The 15,902-nt window shown below is 39.7% G+C and overlaps 2 protein-coding genes across 2 annotated transcripts; one reads left to right on the top strand and one right to left on the bottom strand.

Moving 5' to 3' along the window:
• The first annotated feature begins 9,195 nt into the window (after positions 1-9,195).
• Positions 9,196-10,047, top strand: LOC146922014 (uncharacterized). The gene is made up of 2 exons (XM_085711433.1): positions 9,196-9,262; positions 9,482-10,047. Exons 1-2 carry the CDS (start codon positions 9,196-9,198, stop codon positions 10,045-10,047), a joined length of 633 nt encoding a protein of 210 aa, XP_085567559.1.
• A 3,388-nt stretch (positions 10,048-13,435) lies between these two features.
• On the bottom strand, positions 13,436-14,346 carry LOC146922013 (uncharacterized). The gene is made up of 3 exons (XM_085711432.1): positions 14,320-14,346; positions 14,002-14,175; positions 13,436-13,876 (listed from the first exon to the last, which is right to left on the bottom strand). The coding sequence occupies exons 1-3, from the start codon at positions 14,344-14,346 to the stop codon at positions 13,436-13,438; spliced, it is 642 nt and encodes a 213-aa protein (XP_085567558.1).
• Between the last annotated feature and the right edge of the window lie 1,556 nt (positions 14,347-15,902).

The following is a 15,902-nucleotide window of genomic DNA, read 5'->3' as shown; positions in this document are numbered from 1 at the left end:
TTCTCATATCAATGGCTTCTTCAATGCCCCAAATGCATGCTTCATATTCAGCTATGTTGTTCGTGCATTCAAAGGTTATTCGAGCAGTGAAAGGAATATGGTGCCCCTGTGGAGTTACAATAATGGCCCCAATCCCTTTACCATAAGCATTGACAGCACCATCAAATACCAGCCCCCACTTGCTATTGGGATCCGACCCTTCATTGATCAGTGGTTCTTCACAGTCTTTTGCTTTCAGATACATGATCTCTTCATTAGGGAATTCAAACTTGATTGGCTGGTAATCATCGAGAGGTTGACAAGCAAGATGCTCGGCAAGGATGCTTCCTTTGATTGCTTTCTGAGCTTTGTACACAATATCATATTCAGACAACAACATTTGCCAACGTGCAATCTTTCCAGTAACAGCGGGCTTTTCAAAGATGTATTTGATTGGGTCCATTCGGGATATCAACCAAGTTGTATGATTCACCATATAATGACGCAGGCGTTTGGCAGCCCAAACTAAGGCACAACAAGTCTTTTCAAGCATTGTATATCGAGTCTCACAGTCGGTGAACTTCTTGCTCAGATAGTAGATAGCATGTTCTTTCTTACCAGTCTCGTCCTGTTGACCGAGAACACAACCCACTGAATCATCTAACACTGACAGATACATAATCAAAGGCCTTCCTTCCACTGGTGGGACAAGGATTGGTGGTTCCAACAAGTATTCTTTAATGCTATCAAAAGCTTCCTGACATTCATCATTCCATACAACAGGCTGATTCTTTCTGAGCAATTTGAAAATTGGTCCACAAGTAGTAGTCATGTGAGATATGAATCTTGAAATATAATTCAGACGCCCGAGGAAACCTCTGACTTGCTTTTCAGTTTGAGGGGCCGGCATCTCTCTGATGGCTCGGACTTTGTCAGGATCCACTTCAATGCCCCTTTGACTGACAATGAAGCCTAGCAATTTTCCTGATCTTACACCAAATGTGCACTTGTTAGGGTTCAACCGCAGCTTGTACTTTCTTAATCTTTCAAACATCTTCTTCAAATACACAACATGCTGCTCTTCATCACTTGATTTCACAATCATGTCATCAACATATACTTCAATCTCTTTGTGAATCATATCATGAAACAGAGTTGTCATACCTCTTTGATAGGTTGCACCAGCGTTTATCAAGCCGAACGGCATCACTTTATAGTAGAATGTTCCCCACGGAGTGATGAAGGACGTCTTTTCTCTATCTTCTGGTGACATCCGTATCTGGTTATAGCCAGAGAAACCATCCATAAAGGAGAACACTTTGGATTGAGCAGTATTGTCAACAAGCACATCAATATGAGGCAATGGGAAGTTATCTTTCGGACTGGCTTTATTCAAATCTCTGTAATCAACACACATTCGAACTTTCCCATCTTTCTTCAGTACTGGTACAATGTTGGCAATCCACTCAGGATATTCAACTGTCATGAGGAAACCCGCATCAATTTGCTTCTGCACCTCAGCCTTGATCTTAAGAGCCATGTCTGGACGAGACCTTCTCAATTTTTGTTTGACAGGAGGACATTCAGGTCTTGTCGGTATCCGATGTTCCACAATCTTGGGATCTAGACCCGACATATCTTCATAGGACCATGCAAAGACATCTAGATAATCATGGAGAAGCTGAGTAATCTTCTTTTTCACCTCTGGCTCAAGTGCAGCACCAATCTTGATCTCTCGCTTGTTCTCTTCAGTACCCAGGTTGATGAGCTCAATCTCTTCTTGGTGAGGCTGAATGGCTCTTCTTTCTTGCTCAAGCAGTCGAGTGATCTTGTACGGTATCTCTTCATCATCCTCCTCATCTTCAGCTTCATATACAGGGAATTCAAAATTTGGAGGAACCATAGGGTCACTGTGTTCAACGGGTTTATTATGGTTCAATCTGCATAATGTGATTTGGGATGATTTTAGAAAAATGTTTTTCATGCAGATTTTTGAAATTAATAAGAAAATACAGATGTTTTGGTTTTTTCTGGCATTACCATTATTTCCAAGAAAAAAGCACTAAAAAGTAAAAAAAACAAAGAGTCGCGGAAAAGACGACAACTTTTATTGATAACGGCAATGCCGAAACAAACATGCCCTTACAATGATATCACTTTCGCCTTGGGCAGAGCGAAAGGATTGTTATTTTGAAAACAAAAAAAGCATGAACAACAAGACACATTACATGGAAGCATGCATGACTAAAGGAACATCAATGGCCTCCCAATTTCTCACAGTGCCTCCTGGTACAACAAATGTAGGCACATAACTACTTTCAGCAGCATCTTCAGCAATAGCATTGATAAACCCAGCACTGTAGAAAGTTCCTGTTGAAACGCCTGAAGCCGGGGAGAATCCAAGGCCCTCTTTACGCTTGTTTTCCAAAATCTGTATCACTTTGCCCCAGCCAGCAGCTTGCCCCTCTTGAACAGCCTTCTGGGCGTCTTTCAATGAAGCCATGCTAGCACTAGCTCTCCGGGGTTCTGCACCTTCAACAGTCAAGCCTTGAAATGACGTCCCTTCAGCGGACCCTGCTTCAACACAAGAGAAAGATGACACTTGGCTAACCAGATATGCTTCTTCACCATGTACAGTGACAAGCTTACCATTCCTCACAAACTTGAGTTTCTGATGCAGAGTAGAAGTTATTGCCCCAGCGTCATGAATCCATGGTCTTCCGAGGAGACAACTGTAAGAGGCATTGATGTCCATGACCTGGAAAGTAATCTGAAATGTCTCGGGACCAATGGTAATTGGCAAGTCTACTTCCCCAAGAACATCCTTGCGAGATCCGTCGAAAGCCTTAACCAAATAGCTACTTCCCCTCAGAGAAATTCCATGATGACTCAACTGTCTTAGTGTAGACTCAGGCATTACATTTAAAGATGATCCAGTGTCCACCAACACATTGGATATCATGTCAGACTTGCAGTGTACTGAGATATGCAGAGCCAAGTTGTGGTGTTTCCCTGCTTCGGGGAGCTCGTCGTCACCAAACCCCAATTTATTGCAAGCAGTAATGTTACCCATTACTCCATCGAACTGATCCACGGAGACTTCATGGTCAACATAGGCCTGTTCCAGCACTTTCACTAATACTTTCCTGTGAGCTTCTGAGCTCAGGAGCAAGGACAAGATGGATATTTTCGACGGAGTTTGCAGCAGCTGGTCTACAATCTTATAATCGCTCCTTTTGATAAGCCTCAGAATTTCGTCCAGATTAGACTCTTCAATAGATTGGCCTGTTGGGCTGGCGTTCTTGTCAACAGGAGGAGCAACTGGTGGAGTTATTGTAGCAACAGGTGTAACCACCTTCTTTTGGAACAAGGGTGGACGGACTTTTCCACTTCTCAGAGCTGTAATTTCTCCAGCAACATTATCAACCGTAGCTGAGGATACCAGAGGCACTTCCACTCCATTCTCAATCATGGTTGCGTCATACTTGTAAGGGATTGCCTTTGTAGAGGCATAAGATACCGAACCAGATAACCTGATCACCAAAGGTTCAACATTCTTTGTCTGAGATGTACTTTCAGCCGGAGAATCATGGAACACTGGCACAATCACGCAAACATCACTGGCAATCAAGTGCTTGTCATCCATCAGGCTCTGTATATCATCTTGCACCACGCCACAACCCATAGGATTTTGAAGACATTCTGAACAGGAAGCATGATCGTGATTAAACAAAGAAGCCTGGCAAAGTTCGACATGTAGTGGCACCAAAGGAGTAGCAACATTACGGACATCCAACATGGGAGCCTCTTGATGAACACGCACTCTTTCGAAAGCCTCAATCATGTTAACAGCAGCATGGTTTGGAAGTGGATTGTCAAGAACATGAGGAACACTATTTTCAAAAGTCAACCGTCCTCTGTCCATCAGGTCTTTTACAATATACTTCAGAGCATAGCAACCCTCAACATCGTGGCCTTGAGCGCCCTGATGGAACTCACATGTGAGATCCTGTCGGAACCTGGGAGGCAATGGTGTAGGCGGAGGCTTGCCTGGTCTGGTGACGCAGTGGCCCTTGGCGAGTAGAGTTGGGAGCAGATCAGCGTACCGCATTGGTATTGGTGGAAAATAAGTCTTGGGCCGAGGACCCTGTTGTTGCTGCTGTTGCTGTTGAGCAGGAGGCTATTGTTGTACTTGTTGAGCAACGACATTAACGGGCAGTGGTGGTTGACCTGGTGGCAGAGGATACTGCTGGTAGAATGGTGGGAAGAAAGGATGTTGAGAGTACTGCATATATTGGTAGGGCAGGGGTAACTGAGCAGCAGTTGTAGACGGGTTACCAGATACCATCCCTACTTCAGATTCTTTCTTCTTATGGTGGCCATTACCATACTTCTTAGGTGCACTAGCTGAAGATTCCCCCTTTTCAAGAACAATGATACCTTCTCTGACAGCCTCCTCTAGACGAGTTCCCATAGTAACCATGTCGGAGAAATTATTCGGAGCAGAGACTATCATTCTTTCAACATATTCCTTCTTTAAAGTTTTCAGGAATGTCTGGGTCAGTTCTTCTTCATCAAGCCGAGGAGAAACACGGGCAGCTGCCCCTCTCCATCTCTGAGCGTATTCACGGAAAGTTTCATCTGACTTCTGAGACAAAGACTTAAGAGAATCTCTATTCGGCTTCAAGCGGGTATTAAACTCATAGTGGTTTTCAAAAGCAGCAGTGAGTTCCTCAGAGGTATGGATATTGTCTTTGCTTAAACCAGTATACCAGTCTGCCGCATCTTCCATCAAGCTATCCTGGAAGCAGTGGATCATCAGCGCATCATTATCTACGTAGTTGGCAATCTTTCGGACGTACCGAATGACATGGCTATGTGGACAAGAAGTTCCATTGTATTTGTCGAAATCTGGTACTTTGAACTTCTTAGGAACCTCAAATCGGGACACCAGGCATAGATCACGAGCCTTAGCAGAAACACCGTTCCCACGGCTAGCTTTGACCTCACGGAGTTCTCCAGCCAATTCTCTTAACTGTCTCCTCATAGCTTCCATTATAGGATCTTGTCCACGTGGAGTATCAACATCAATTACCTGTTGCATAGTGTGTACAACTGGGTCGGTAACAACAGTAGTCACTTGAGGCATAGAAGTAGGTGTAGTAGCAAAAGTTGTCACAGGAATCTGTCCTTGATTGCCAATACCAGAAATACCAGCCGCAGTATTAGGAGCATAGAAAGCTGGGAGTCCATAAGGGTGTCCATTGGGCATAACAAACCGAGCATCAGACATCATAGTAGACAGTGGGATAGATGGAATCACTTCAGTAGAAACTGGAGCAGATGTGGCTGGTTGTTCTTGTGCAGCCATCATAGTGGACATAGCGTCATGAGCCTTAGCCAAGTCTTCTTTCATAGCAGCCAATTCGGCACGGAGCTGAGCATTTTCTTCTTCAAAGTTAGCCATGTTTCTTCTCTTGTACAATCTTGTTTGATGAACTCTATCTGGTTGGTAAACCTTACGAGCACGAGCCACTTTTCAGACTGCGGCGGAAAAAACCAGGAGGCAATGAGCACGAGAGAAGTTTTTTGTGACCAGTGAATGCATATGATGCATGAAATGTGTTAATGCATATGCAAAAAGACTCTTTTTGTGTTATCGATGGGTTTTAGACAAATTAGAAACTTGTAAACATTACTAAACAATCAAAAAAAAAATCAAACATCATAGAGTCTTACAAGACGATTCCCTTTGAAATACTAAGCCAAGGGATAGACTTTGAAATGTAAAACAACATAAACAACTGAAAATAACAACAGGAAACAGAAATCCTCAAGCATAGGAAGTGGAGGCATCATCCTCAGACTCAGATCCAGACTCATAATTGCAGTATCGTGCATAGAAGTTACGGGCACCCCTAGCCCTCTTGGAGTTCCTCATAAGCAACTTATCCTTTTCTTCAATTTCCTTCCTAGCTTTAGCCAACTCTTTCTTCAGTGTTAACACCTCATGAGTCTTTTGTTCATCTTTTCCATCCAAAGTCATAATCAAGTTCTCAGCCTTATAGTATCTAGTCCTCCACTGATGCTTCTCTCGACTCTCCATAGCTAGATGCTCCTGATACATCTCCTGAGTAGGTGGAAGTAGAGGCAAAGGCATGGTTGGAATAGATGCAGACACATATCTCATGGCGGGGTAAGGCATACCAATCTTCTCAGCTTGGTTTATTACCCACTGTGTATAGGCCTCATGAGCAACACCGGATCTCACACCCATATGCTTCACCTCTCTCTTCCGAAGTTTAGACCAAGCCTCTATGAAATCTTCTCTTATTCCTATGGGTGCATTGGAGTAGTGGAAGAAGTAAGGAGATGTAGCAAGATTGATGGGCTTTTCTTTCATCGGGAAACCAAATTGTCGCAAAGCGAGCTCCGGGTTATAGTTTATTCCACCCCGGGTACCAAGAAGAGGTACATTAAGAAACTTTCCACCACCCAATATAATTTCTTTGACTCTAGCAGCGGGAGTAAGCCAAACCACTTCATTAGGAGTGAGAGCCATGATCCTTTGTGAAATAGACCAATTCTCTGGATTATCATGGAAAGACTTCGGAAGGTGCGAAATAAACCACCTATAGAGAAGAGGTACACAACAAAGAATGTATCCACGACCCTTGCCGGATCGATCGTGAATAGCATGGTATGTGTCAGCCAGCAAAGTAGAAACCGGATTCTTGGAGTGGAAGATCATAATAGCATTCATGTCCACGAAGTCATCAAGATTTGGAAAGAGAATAAGCCCATAGATGAGAAGTGCGAGAATAGCCTCAAGAGTGTCCTGACAAGTAATTTCGAGATTGGCTTTCTCAAGTAAATACTTCGAAGTGAACTCTCGGATGTGAGCCTTAGTGACAAGATTCTTGGAGACATCGGTGGTCTTGAGATAGAGATCCTTAGCAATAACCAATGGAGTAGGAGGATTCTCAAGTCCCGCGAAGGGTACCCCTTTAGCAATAGATAGACCCATCAAGCAAGAATAAGCCTCTAAAGTGGGCACCAACTGAAAGTCGGGAAAAGTAAAGCACCGATACTCCCGATCATAGAATTGCACTAGGGTGTGCACAAGCTTCTCATCCACATTAGTCTGGAGAAGAGTAAGTAAAGCCCCGTAACGGTGTCGGAAACCAGTCGGATCCTCGATCTTGAGTGCCAAACCTCTCAAACTAGCCAAATCCACTTCCTTGAACTTGTAGGACTTAGTCTTCCCCATTCCTACAATGTTTACAAATTCAATTGGTCTAAGCCCTTCGATAAATGCATGAAAAAAAAGTTTATGCTTGTATGCATGTATGCATGATTATGTTCAAGTTCGGAGAAAACATGGTGGGTTGAAGTTCAAAGTCGAGGAGTCATGGGTGGACACGGTGTCCGGTGAAACTAGGGCTTTGGATAATAGTAACCGGGTTCTAAAAAGGTTCCCAAGTCACAACCTCTCCGACGTATATCACGGTGTCACGAGACAACACTCGCTCCATGATTATCCGTAAGAAGGTCTAACTTGAGTGTAGTATCGCGTGACGACTAAAATTCGAGACAACACTCGGTTTAGCCTCCGCACTACATCCTAGAAAATGGCCATGGATGGGTTCGGTTATCTACGGTTCATAGCGTCATAGAACAATTAGATGTAAAGTGCCTAAACGCGACAACACGCGCCGACAACATCACCCCCAAAATGCCTCAGCTATGTGGGGTTGATCGCATAATCCAAAACACGAGGCAACCCCCGGAATGAATTGTCGATTATATCCCTCCTAAATCCTAAGTTCACTCAGCCCAGGTGTAGCACTTTTGATATTCACACCCCACACGTTTTCAAGAATTTAAACATTTATTCACATAAGGAAGCAAAAAGAAGCAAGTAAAAGAAGCAAGTAAAAACGAAAGCGCAAGCGTGGAAATAAAGACTAGGCGTAACTCTCGAATCTCCCCAGTGAAGTCGCCATCTGTTTTATCTTGGTTTTCGGGTGTCAAACATTGATTACGTTTGGACCTTTTTAACCTTTGATATCTCATTTTTTCTTGGGAAGGGAAAAAATAAGCAAAACCCTTGAGAATCGAGGTCCGGGAGTTGTTTTCGCTATGGGAAGGTGTTAGGCACCCATAACGACTATAGTATCCTATAGGAACCGTCTTCATTTTCTACGCGCGCGCTTTATTCTTAAATGCTATTTGGAAAATGATATTTACACCTAAAGTTTACTAAGTCAAGAATTGGAGGGAGAAGAAAGTGTTTGAATTTTTATTTTAATTGAATTGAAGGAATTTCGATTCCTTGCCTACGTACCCGTTTAAGGGATCAAATCCACCGTAGTTCTCTTCCAAAAAAGGTTTTTGTTTTTGTTGGTTGATTTTAAGTTTGAAAATTGGAATTTTGAAGAATGGAGATTGAGAAGCCTTAAAGGCATGAGACTTTAAGAAAAAGTGAGGTTTGATTAGTTATTTTTGAAAAAAAGTCAAGTATGATTAATTTTCGTTGAAATTGGATTAAGAAAATAAAGAGAAAATGCAAAGGAGTTTTGACTCCTATATTTTTGGAAAAGGTTTTCAAGTGATGTTGTTCAAGTTTTTTTGGAAAATTGATTTTTTCTAAGTGTAAATCCTAAGCATTCATCTAAACATGTAATCCTAAACATACATCTAAACATGCATATCCTAAGCATATATCTAAAGATATCTATGTGATGTGTGTGCATGTGTCGCTGCTTGTGTCGGTGTACATCATTAGAGTCCATTGTCCTTTACATCATTGGCCTAGATACATGCTATGGTCTTGTAAGAATTTACAATTGCATAAAAGTAAAGTACAAAAAAAAATCCTAAGTATTACATTCTAATTTTTGCATGAATTTTAAAGTGTGAGAAAGATAGCGACCAAGAATATAAGATGGAGAATGAGATGCCTTATGGAATGCATGAAACATGAAATGAAGGAGTTAGTAGCACATGATAATATCAAGAAAATAAAGCAAGTAAAAGTTACTATAACAAAAGCAAAGAAATTACCACAAAACATAGCAAAAATGATGCAAAGCATAGCCAAAATTATACCACAAAATACAAAGCTCACATGACTTATAATCCTCACATCTTAACACATTTTTAAAAAACATAAACTCAAATTTTAAAATGGGGATCAAAGAGATATGAGGGACCATGCATTTTAATGAGGAACTTAAGCATATTTTCCATTATTCATTCACAAACAAATCTTGCAAAGCAAGTAACTAAACACAAGGCACACACATATAGTAAAGACACATTCAAACAGCAACAAGACCTTCACAACTCATATATCATGAATCAAAAACATCCATCAAAAATTGGAATTGAAATTACACAATTTTCATAGGCTTTTTACATAAAGTTTCACAATTAAAACACTAAAACATCATACTATTTTTTATCAATTAAAACACTCAAGATATTTGTGCTCGTGCAGGGTCTCTTCTTACTAGCTGGAGGAATGCTCAGAATATTCGACATCATATTCCTCAGAATCCTGACACCCCGAATGAGTTGAAGTGGATCAAACCAAGTCCCGGCAGGTTTACTTGTAATGTTGATGCGTCCTTCTCTCAAGCTCGGAATCGGGTTGGTATTGGTGTTTGTATTCGAGATGATGAAGGTCGCTTTGTGTTAGCCAAGACTGAATGGATGACTCCGCTTCTTGATGTGGATTTGGGTGAGGCTTTGGGCTTATTATCAGCAATGTACTGGGTTCGTGATCTGCAACTAGGTATTGTGGACTTTGAGCTTGATTCCAAAACTGTGGTAGATAGTCTTTATGGTAGTAAAAGTGGCGTCTCTAATTTTAGCGCAGTAATTAATGATTGTAGACGTCTGTTAGCTTCTGATTTAGTAACCTCTGATGTTAGGTTCATTCGGAGACAAGCCAACGAAGTTGCTCATAGCTTTGCTAAAGTGGCTTTGCGTCATGCTAGTTTCCATATTCATATTAGGATTCCATCTTGTATCTCTGCTATTATTATGAATGAAATGCAATAAGTTTCTTTTTGTCAAAAAAAAAAAAAAAATAAAGAAGCCTGTATGAATTTTTATAGAATTTTTCAAGGATTTTTAGACTCAAAAATTTACAAAACTTCACAAATTTTAACAAGAATAGTAAACAAATAACAAGAAATATCCCACACATATTTTTTAGGTTTTAAAATGTAACAACATCACAAAAATATCAAGAAAAAAAAACAAGAGCATATATAAAAAATTTTAGGAATTTTTAAGAGAAATTTTTGAGTGAATAGGGGCGTAAAAAGCATGTCACATGGTGCAAACAGCAAGAAAATTCATAAAAAACGAAAAAAAACAGTAACACAAAGCCCAGGCCCAAGGGAATATGGATTCTGGATCATCCAAACGTATCAGGGACGTTGGATTGATCCAGATCCTAAAAACCTAAATCAGACGGTGGAGACGCTTGGTCCAAGGGTGAACCAGGCCGATTCGAATGAACCAGTTCGGTTCACGCCTATATAAAAGCACATGAGACCGTTTCTTTCATTCTTAACCCTAGTTTCTCTCTCTAAGGCTCTCCTTCTCTCTCTAGTTCTCTCGTTCTCTCTAGAACTTCCGATCATCTTCTCCGGCGGAATTGACCACCGCCGGTGATGACGGAACCCTAACTTCATGGAAACCCTACGATCTAAAGCTTATGTTGCTCATTCTTTAACCCTAAACACAGATTCACCAACGAAATCCACAAGAACTTAACGAAACAACGTAGATCTAGCTTCGATCTTCTCGGTTTTCACTCTTTCAAAACTTTTTCGAACAAAAACTTGAAATGAAACCTTTTAATGGCCTGGATCTACGTCGTTTTGCAGAGACGAACACACATGCAGAAGAAAAATCGAAAAAAGAGGAAGAGATTGAAGTGTTACCTCTTCGTGACCTTGTTGCTTCGGACAGAGAAGCTTGGAATAGATCTTCGTTCCTTGCTTCTGGTGAGTTCGTAGCTTCTAAGATCGAAAATAAATCGATCTTTTCACTCTTCTTCTTCTTCGCGACTTTCGTGGAATCCTGTGAATTTGTTGTTGTTTTATGATGAAAATTGATGAGGATTGAGTGATTCAGTGATGATTTGATGCGAATTTGAGAATCTGGAAAAGTTAGGGTTTCGGTTTGGGATGAGTATTCATCGAGTTCTTGATGAGCTTTGTTGTTTGATCTATCTTCTTCTCTTTTTTCAAAATTCCTTGTGATCGCGTCGAATTCGTCGTAGTTATCGACGGATTCACGCTTGAATTGCAAGGAACAAGTTCAATGATGATGATTACGCATGTAATCACTGAGAACTTTGCTGAATCTGAAAATATTTTTGTTGAATTGAAAGTATTTTGGCTTCGATTTCTTTGGAAATTTGTGTTGATTTCGTGTATTTGGTGATGAACTTTGTGAACTTGTGTTTGTTTTGGATGAATTTGGAAACAGTTAGGGTTTGTTAGATGATGAAGTTCTTCATGAACTTCATCATGAATGGAGAGAGAAACTTTTTTCTGTTTGTGATGTGGCACTGAATTTTTTGCTGAGTTGTTGCGTTCTCTTTGGGACTGTGATGATTGGGCCTTTATATAGGTGACATGTGTTCCTGATAGCCAATGTGTACTTGCCACGTACTCTGGACTAAACTTGGACTGAAATTTGGACTTGGGGCCTTTCTGCAATTGTGAAAATTAAAAGGGCCAATCTGCAAATAAAAAAAGGACTAAAAAATGAACTGGACCAAAATAGGACTACTCTGCAATTGTAAAAAAAACTTAAAAATAAATTCGAAACAAACAAAAAAAAAGGACTTGAATGCAATTTTTTTTTTTTTAAAAAATTTGAGGACTATAAAAAATGAATTAAAATTTGATAATTGGAAAAAAACTTAAAGTGAAACAAAAATAAAAAACACAAAAAGGACTAAAAATGAACCAACTACTTAAATGAGGTACTTCAAAGTAACCTCTCTCTGCCAAAATTTCGTGTGAAAAGACCAAAATGCCCCTAGGGACTAAAACGACTCAAAACGACTCAAATGCAATTTTAAAATGGTTTTTGACATGGAATTAAAGCAAGAGTTTATACAAGCACATTGAAAAGACTCAGAGGCAAAATTTTTTAAAAATTAAACAGAGTTTTACCACAGGAAAAGACTAAAATGCCCCTAGGGGCTAAACTGACTCAAAATGATTTCAAATGCAATTTTTGAAATGGATTTTGACATGGAATTGAAATAAGGACTTATTCAAACTATTTGAAAAGACTCAAACAACATTCAAGGACTAAAATGAGTTTGAATGCAGGAAATGACTAAAATACCCTTCTTCATGAATTTTGCAAGTAATATTGAAATAAGATGCAGAGGAAGATGCAATTGATCAAGGACAATTCAAATGACTTGAAATGCAAGAAAGGAAGAATTGAGCTAGTATTTTTAGGTCCAAAATTAGGGTATAACAAAGGTGATTTGGGTTGGACCAACTGGTGAGAGTGCTAACTGGGAATCACATAGTAGGATGAGGGTTTCGTATCCGGAGTTGTTTTCTTATGTAATTTTCGAGGGCGAAAATTCTTTTAGTCGGGGAGAGTCGTAATAATCCTTTTTTCGCTAGAATTATTTTAATTATTTATTATGTTGGTTTATATGTGCTTGTATGTGATTAATTGTATCTGTGTGCATTTTATTTGGGATTAGTGGAGTTTGGCTTAAGAAGGGTATTTTAGTCATTTTAATCTCAGGGGTATTTTGGTCATTTAGTGAGTAAGGTAAAATAGTAATTTAATTAGGAGGTTATTTTTAGTGTTTTAAGTGGGAATAATTATTTTTACTAAGTTACTAGTGAGTTGGGGTAATTATTTAAGAGACAATAATTATTCGTTATTTTGACGGTTTGAGTGTGTAGTAACTTTGGTGAATGAAAATTGCTTTTCTGACATAGAATACTTCCTATTGACACAAGTAAATGACCTTAATACCCCCAGCGGAAGTTAACAACCGCTACATGATACGCCGACAGTTAACAGCCGCTGGAACTCAGCGGTTGTTAACAACCACTGAAGCTGAAGTCAGCGGTTGTTAACTGCCGCTACGTGCTTGACCATTTTCCAGAAGCTCTTTCCTAACCAATTTACATTTTCATATTCATTTTCATCTAAGATTTTCATCAAATAACCACTTGAAAATTCTTCTAAAATTTTCATATAATAACCAATTGATACCTAAACATATTCATCCAATATTTAACAGGAACATGGTAAAATTAAAACGCAAGAAATAATATAAAACGAACGTACGTATATGTAATAGAAATAGGAAAATGTACGGAACATGTCATAATAATACATCATGATCATCATAGCCAAAAAATACATAAAAAAATCCTAATAATAATCAGCCCTGCCTACCCTGCCTCTGCTGCCCCCTGCGCCGCCTAGCAATCCGATAAGTAAGGGCAGGGCGAGTAGCACTAGCTATCCGCATGACCTCCCGGACAATCTCCTCTTTGCTCATCTCGGCTTGCCTGGCCACAATATCATCAGCTATGTGCGCCACATCCCGGACGATCGTCAGTGTGTCAGGCATCTCCCTGGCATGCTCCTCCTCTATGATCTGCTCCACGTCCGCCGGCCTGGGAGGGGATCCTTCATCAGGTGGGAGAATGCGAGGGTGAGAGACTCTGGCATACCAAGCCATGTAGCCAGGAGCATGCTGCCATGGTCTCTCACACCCATCTCCCCAAACAGTGAATAACCATGGCTGAGCGTCCATCAACACAGTGGTCAGCATCTGTGTAGGCACCTGAAGGACATCTGACGAATGTCTGGGAATGTCCTGCACAAAGGATAACTGCCTCTTTACCCGCTCAGGTAAATGACGGTACACCCTCTCCTTCCCACACATGAGTCATCCCGAGTAAGTGCACAACATCTGAAATGGGTGCACGTCTCTATGATCACCATAGGTAGAAAACCTGACGTCATCCACCTCCAAGCGATCCAGGCGTAGGCAATAATGGGGCACATCTTTATGCCTCTGCTAGTAAGCCATCTCCCAACACATGGTCTCTGCGGCTCCCACTCCGGGTTATGCTTCCTTGGGTAAGGACCTGGCAAATGCTCCAAAATCCATCCCTGCAACAAAATAAATAATACACAAAAATAATTATTGGAGTTAAATATTCAATAAATCTAAAACATTATAAAATAATCTAACATGATAATATCATTTACTCTAATAAATTCATAAAGAAATTAAGATAAAGATTAAATTATTACCATAAAAAGAGTCGTACAGCCAGCCATCGTTATGTTATTCAAGATAACAGAATAATCCAGATACGCATACAGGTGATAACATGCAAAATACACTGTCTAAATAGTTTGTTTTCCATTTATTTTCGGGTCAATTATTTTATTTTGCACGATTACCGCTAGTACTTTGATGTGTTTCAGGACCATATGGTGTAAAAAGCAGAAGTAAAGAAAAATGAGGAAAAGAAAGAAATTATGTGTCACAAGCCCAACGACCTTTGGCAATTTTTTTGTTTAAGAATTAGACTATAAAAGCACATGAGACACTCAGTTGCAAAGGACCCCTAGTTTTTTAGTTTCAATTTTATCTTGTTATTTCTTTAGAACCCTAGCCACCGTACAATTTTGAGCGTTTAGAATTCATCATGGTTCCAAACCTTTAGCTACCGTACAGTATTTTAATCTTACTTTGATCGATTTATTATTACCCTTGTTTTACTTTCATCGATTTACTACTATTCATATTGAATTGAATTAGTGTTTCATATCATTACTACTATCCAATTTCCATAGTTTCTTTGCTACTGTGTTGTGATTTCCTACTTGCTACCTATTTCACTTTTAGATTTAAGCTCTATATTATATTCCAAAAATTAATTCCATTGCCACGGTTAGTCAAGTTGCTGCCACATGTATCTATTTAACTCCAATTAATTCGTTTCTGTACACTCTGCCGTGCCAATTTCTTCAAGTTGCTGGGTAATTAATTTGCTGCGGATGTTTTTTTTTTATTTAAAGTTGCCATCTCTTAACAGGTTCGGTTCCTTTTATCTCTTTGCCTTTAACAACATGTATTCATCAAAATTATATTTAGAGGATAGTTTAATCATGTCTGAGTAGTTTATTTTGAGTCCAAAATGAAAGGACCGTCGTACCGACGGAACTCATGTAAAATGCGCACCCCTTTTATTGTAACGAGAATTTAAATGTTTGTTTTGAAAATTCTGTTTCGTAATTTAAAAAGTCTACTACGAAAGTAGAGACACCGAGATATCGTTTACGCATCGAAAGAGCGAAAACGATATCCAACTTGGAAAAATTCAGATTTTTAATTGAAAAGGTTAAAGCGAAAGCACTTCTTTTCTTTTAATTAAGAATTTATTGAATTAAGAAAAGAGAATTTTTAAGCCTGTAATTATACGCTACGAAAGTAGGGAGTTACGCGTCTACAAATTCTGACAACGTATTGCGAAAGCAAACGATGCCTCTTGTTCAATATTTTCTACAAATTTTTTATTTTTCTCATTACTATTTAATTAGCGCAAAGTAACTCGAGTGTCGAAGGTTGATGGAAACCATGGTTTTGGTCTCTACCCATCATATATTTAATTAAAATCAATATTTATTTTACTCGCAATTCCAAACTATTTTGATTTCGCCTTAGATAAACACAGTAACAGCGAACTTCGGTAATTGTTAAATTGGTCTCTGTGGATACGATACTTTTTATACTAAAACCGACATAGCCGTACACTTACGGCCCTGTCAACAGGTAGGCTAAGGTCATCCCTCCCCATGACCACTTCCCAATCGCCCCCAAGTTCGCC

This window comes from Medicago sativa, chromosome 5 (assembly GCF_051527215.1).
Source record: "Medicago sativa cultivar Bolivia chromosome 5, Bolivia_mono, whole genome shotgun sequence".
NCBI classification, from domain to species: Eukaryota; Viridiplantae; Streptophyta; class Magnoliopsida; order Fabales; family Fabaceae; genus Medicago; species Medicago sativa.
The sequence above is the reverse complement of the archived record's forward strand: the minus strand, read 5'-3'. Positions and strand labels throughout refer to the sequence as shown.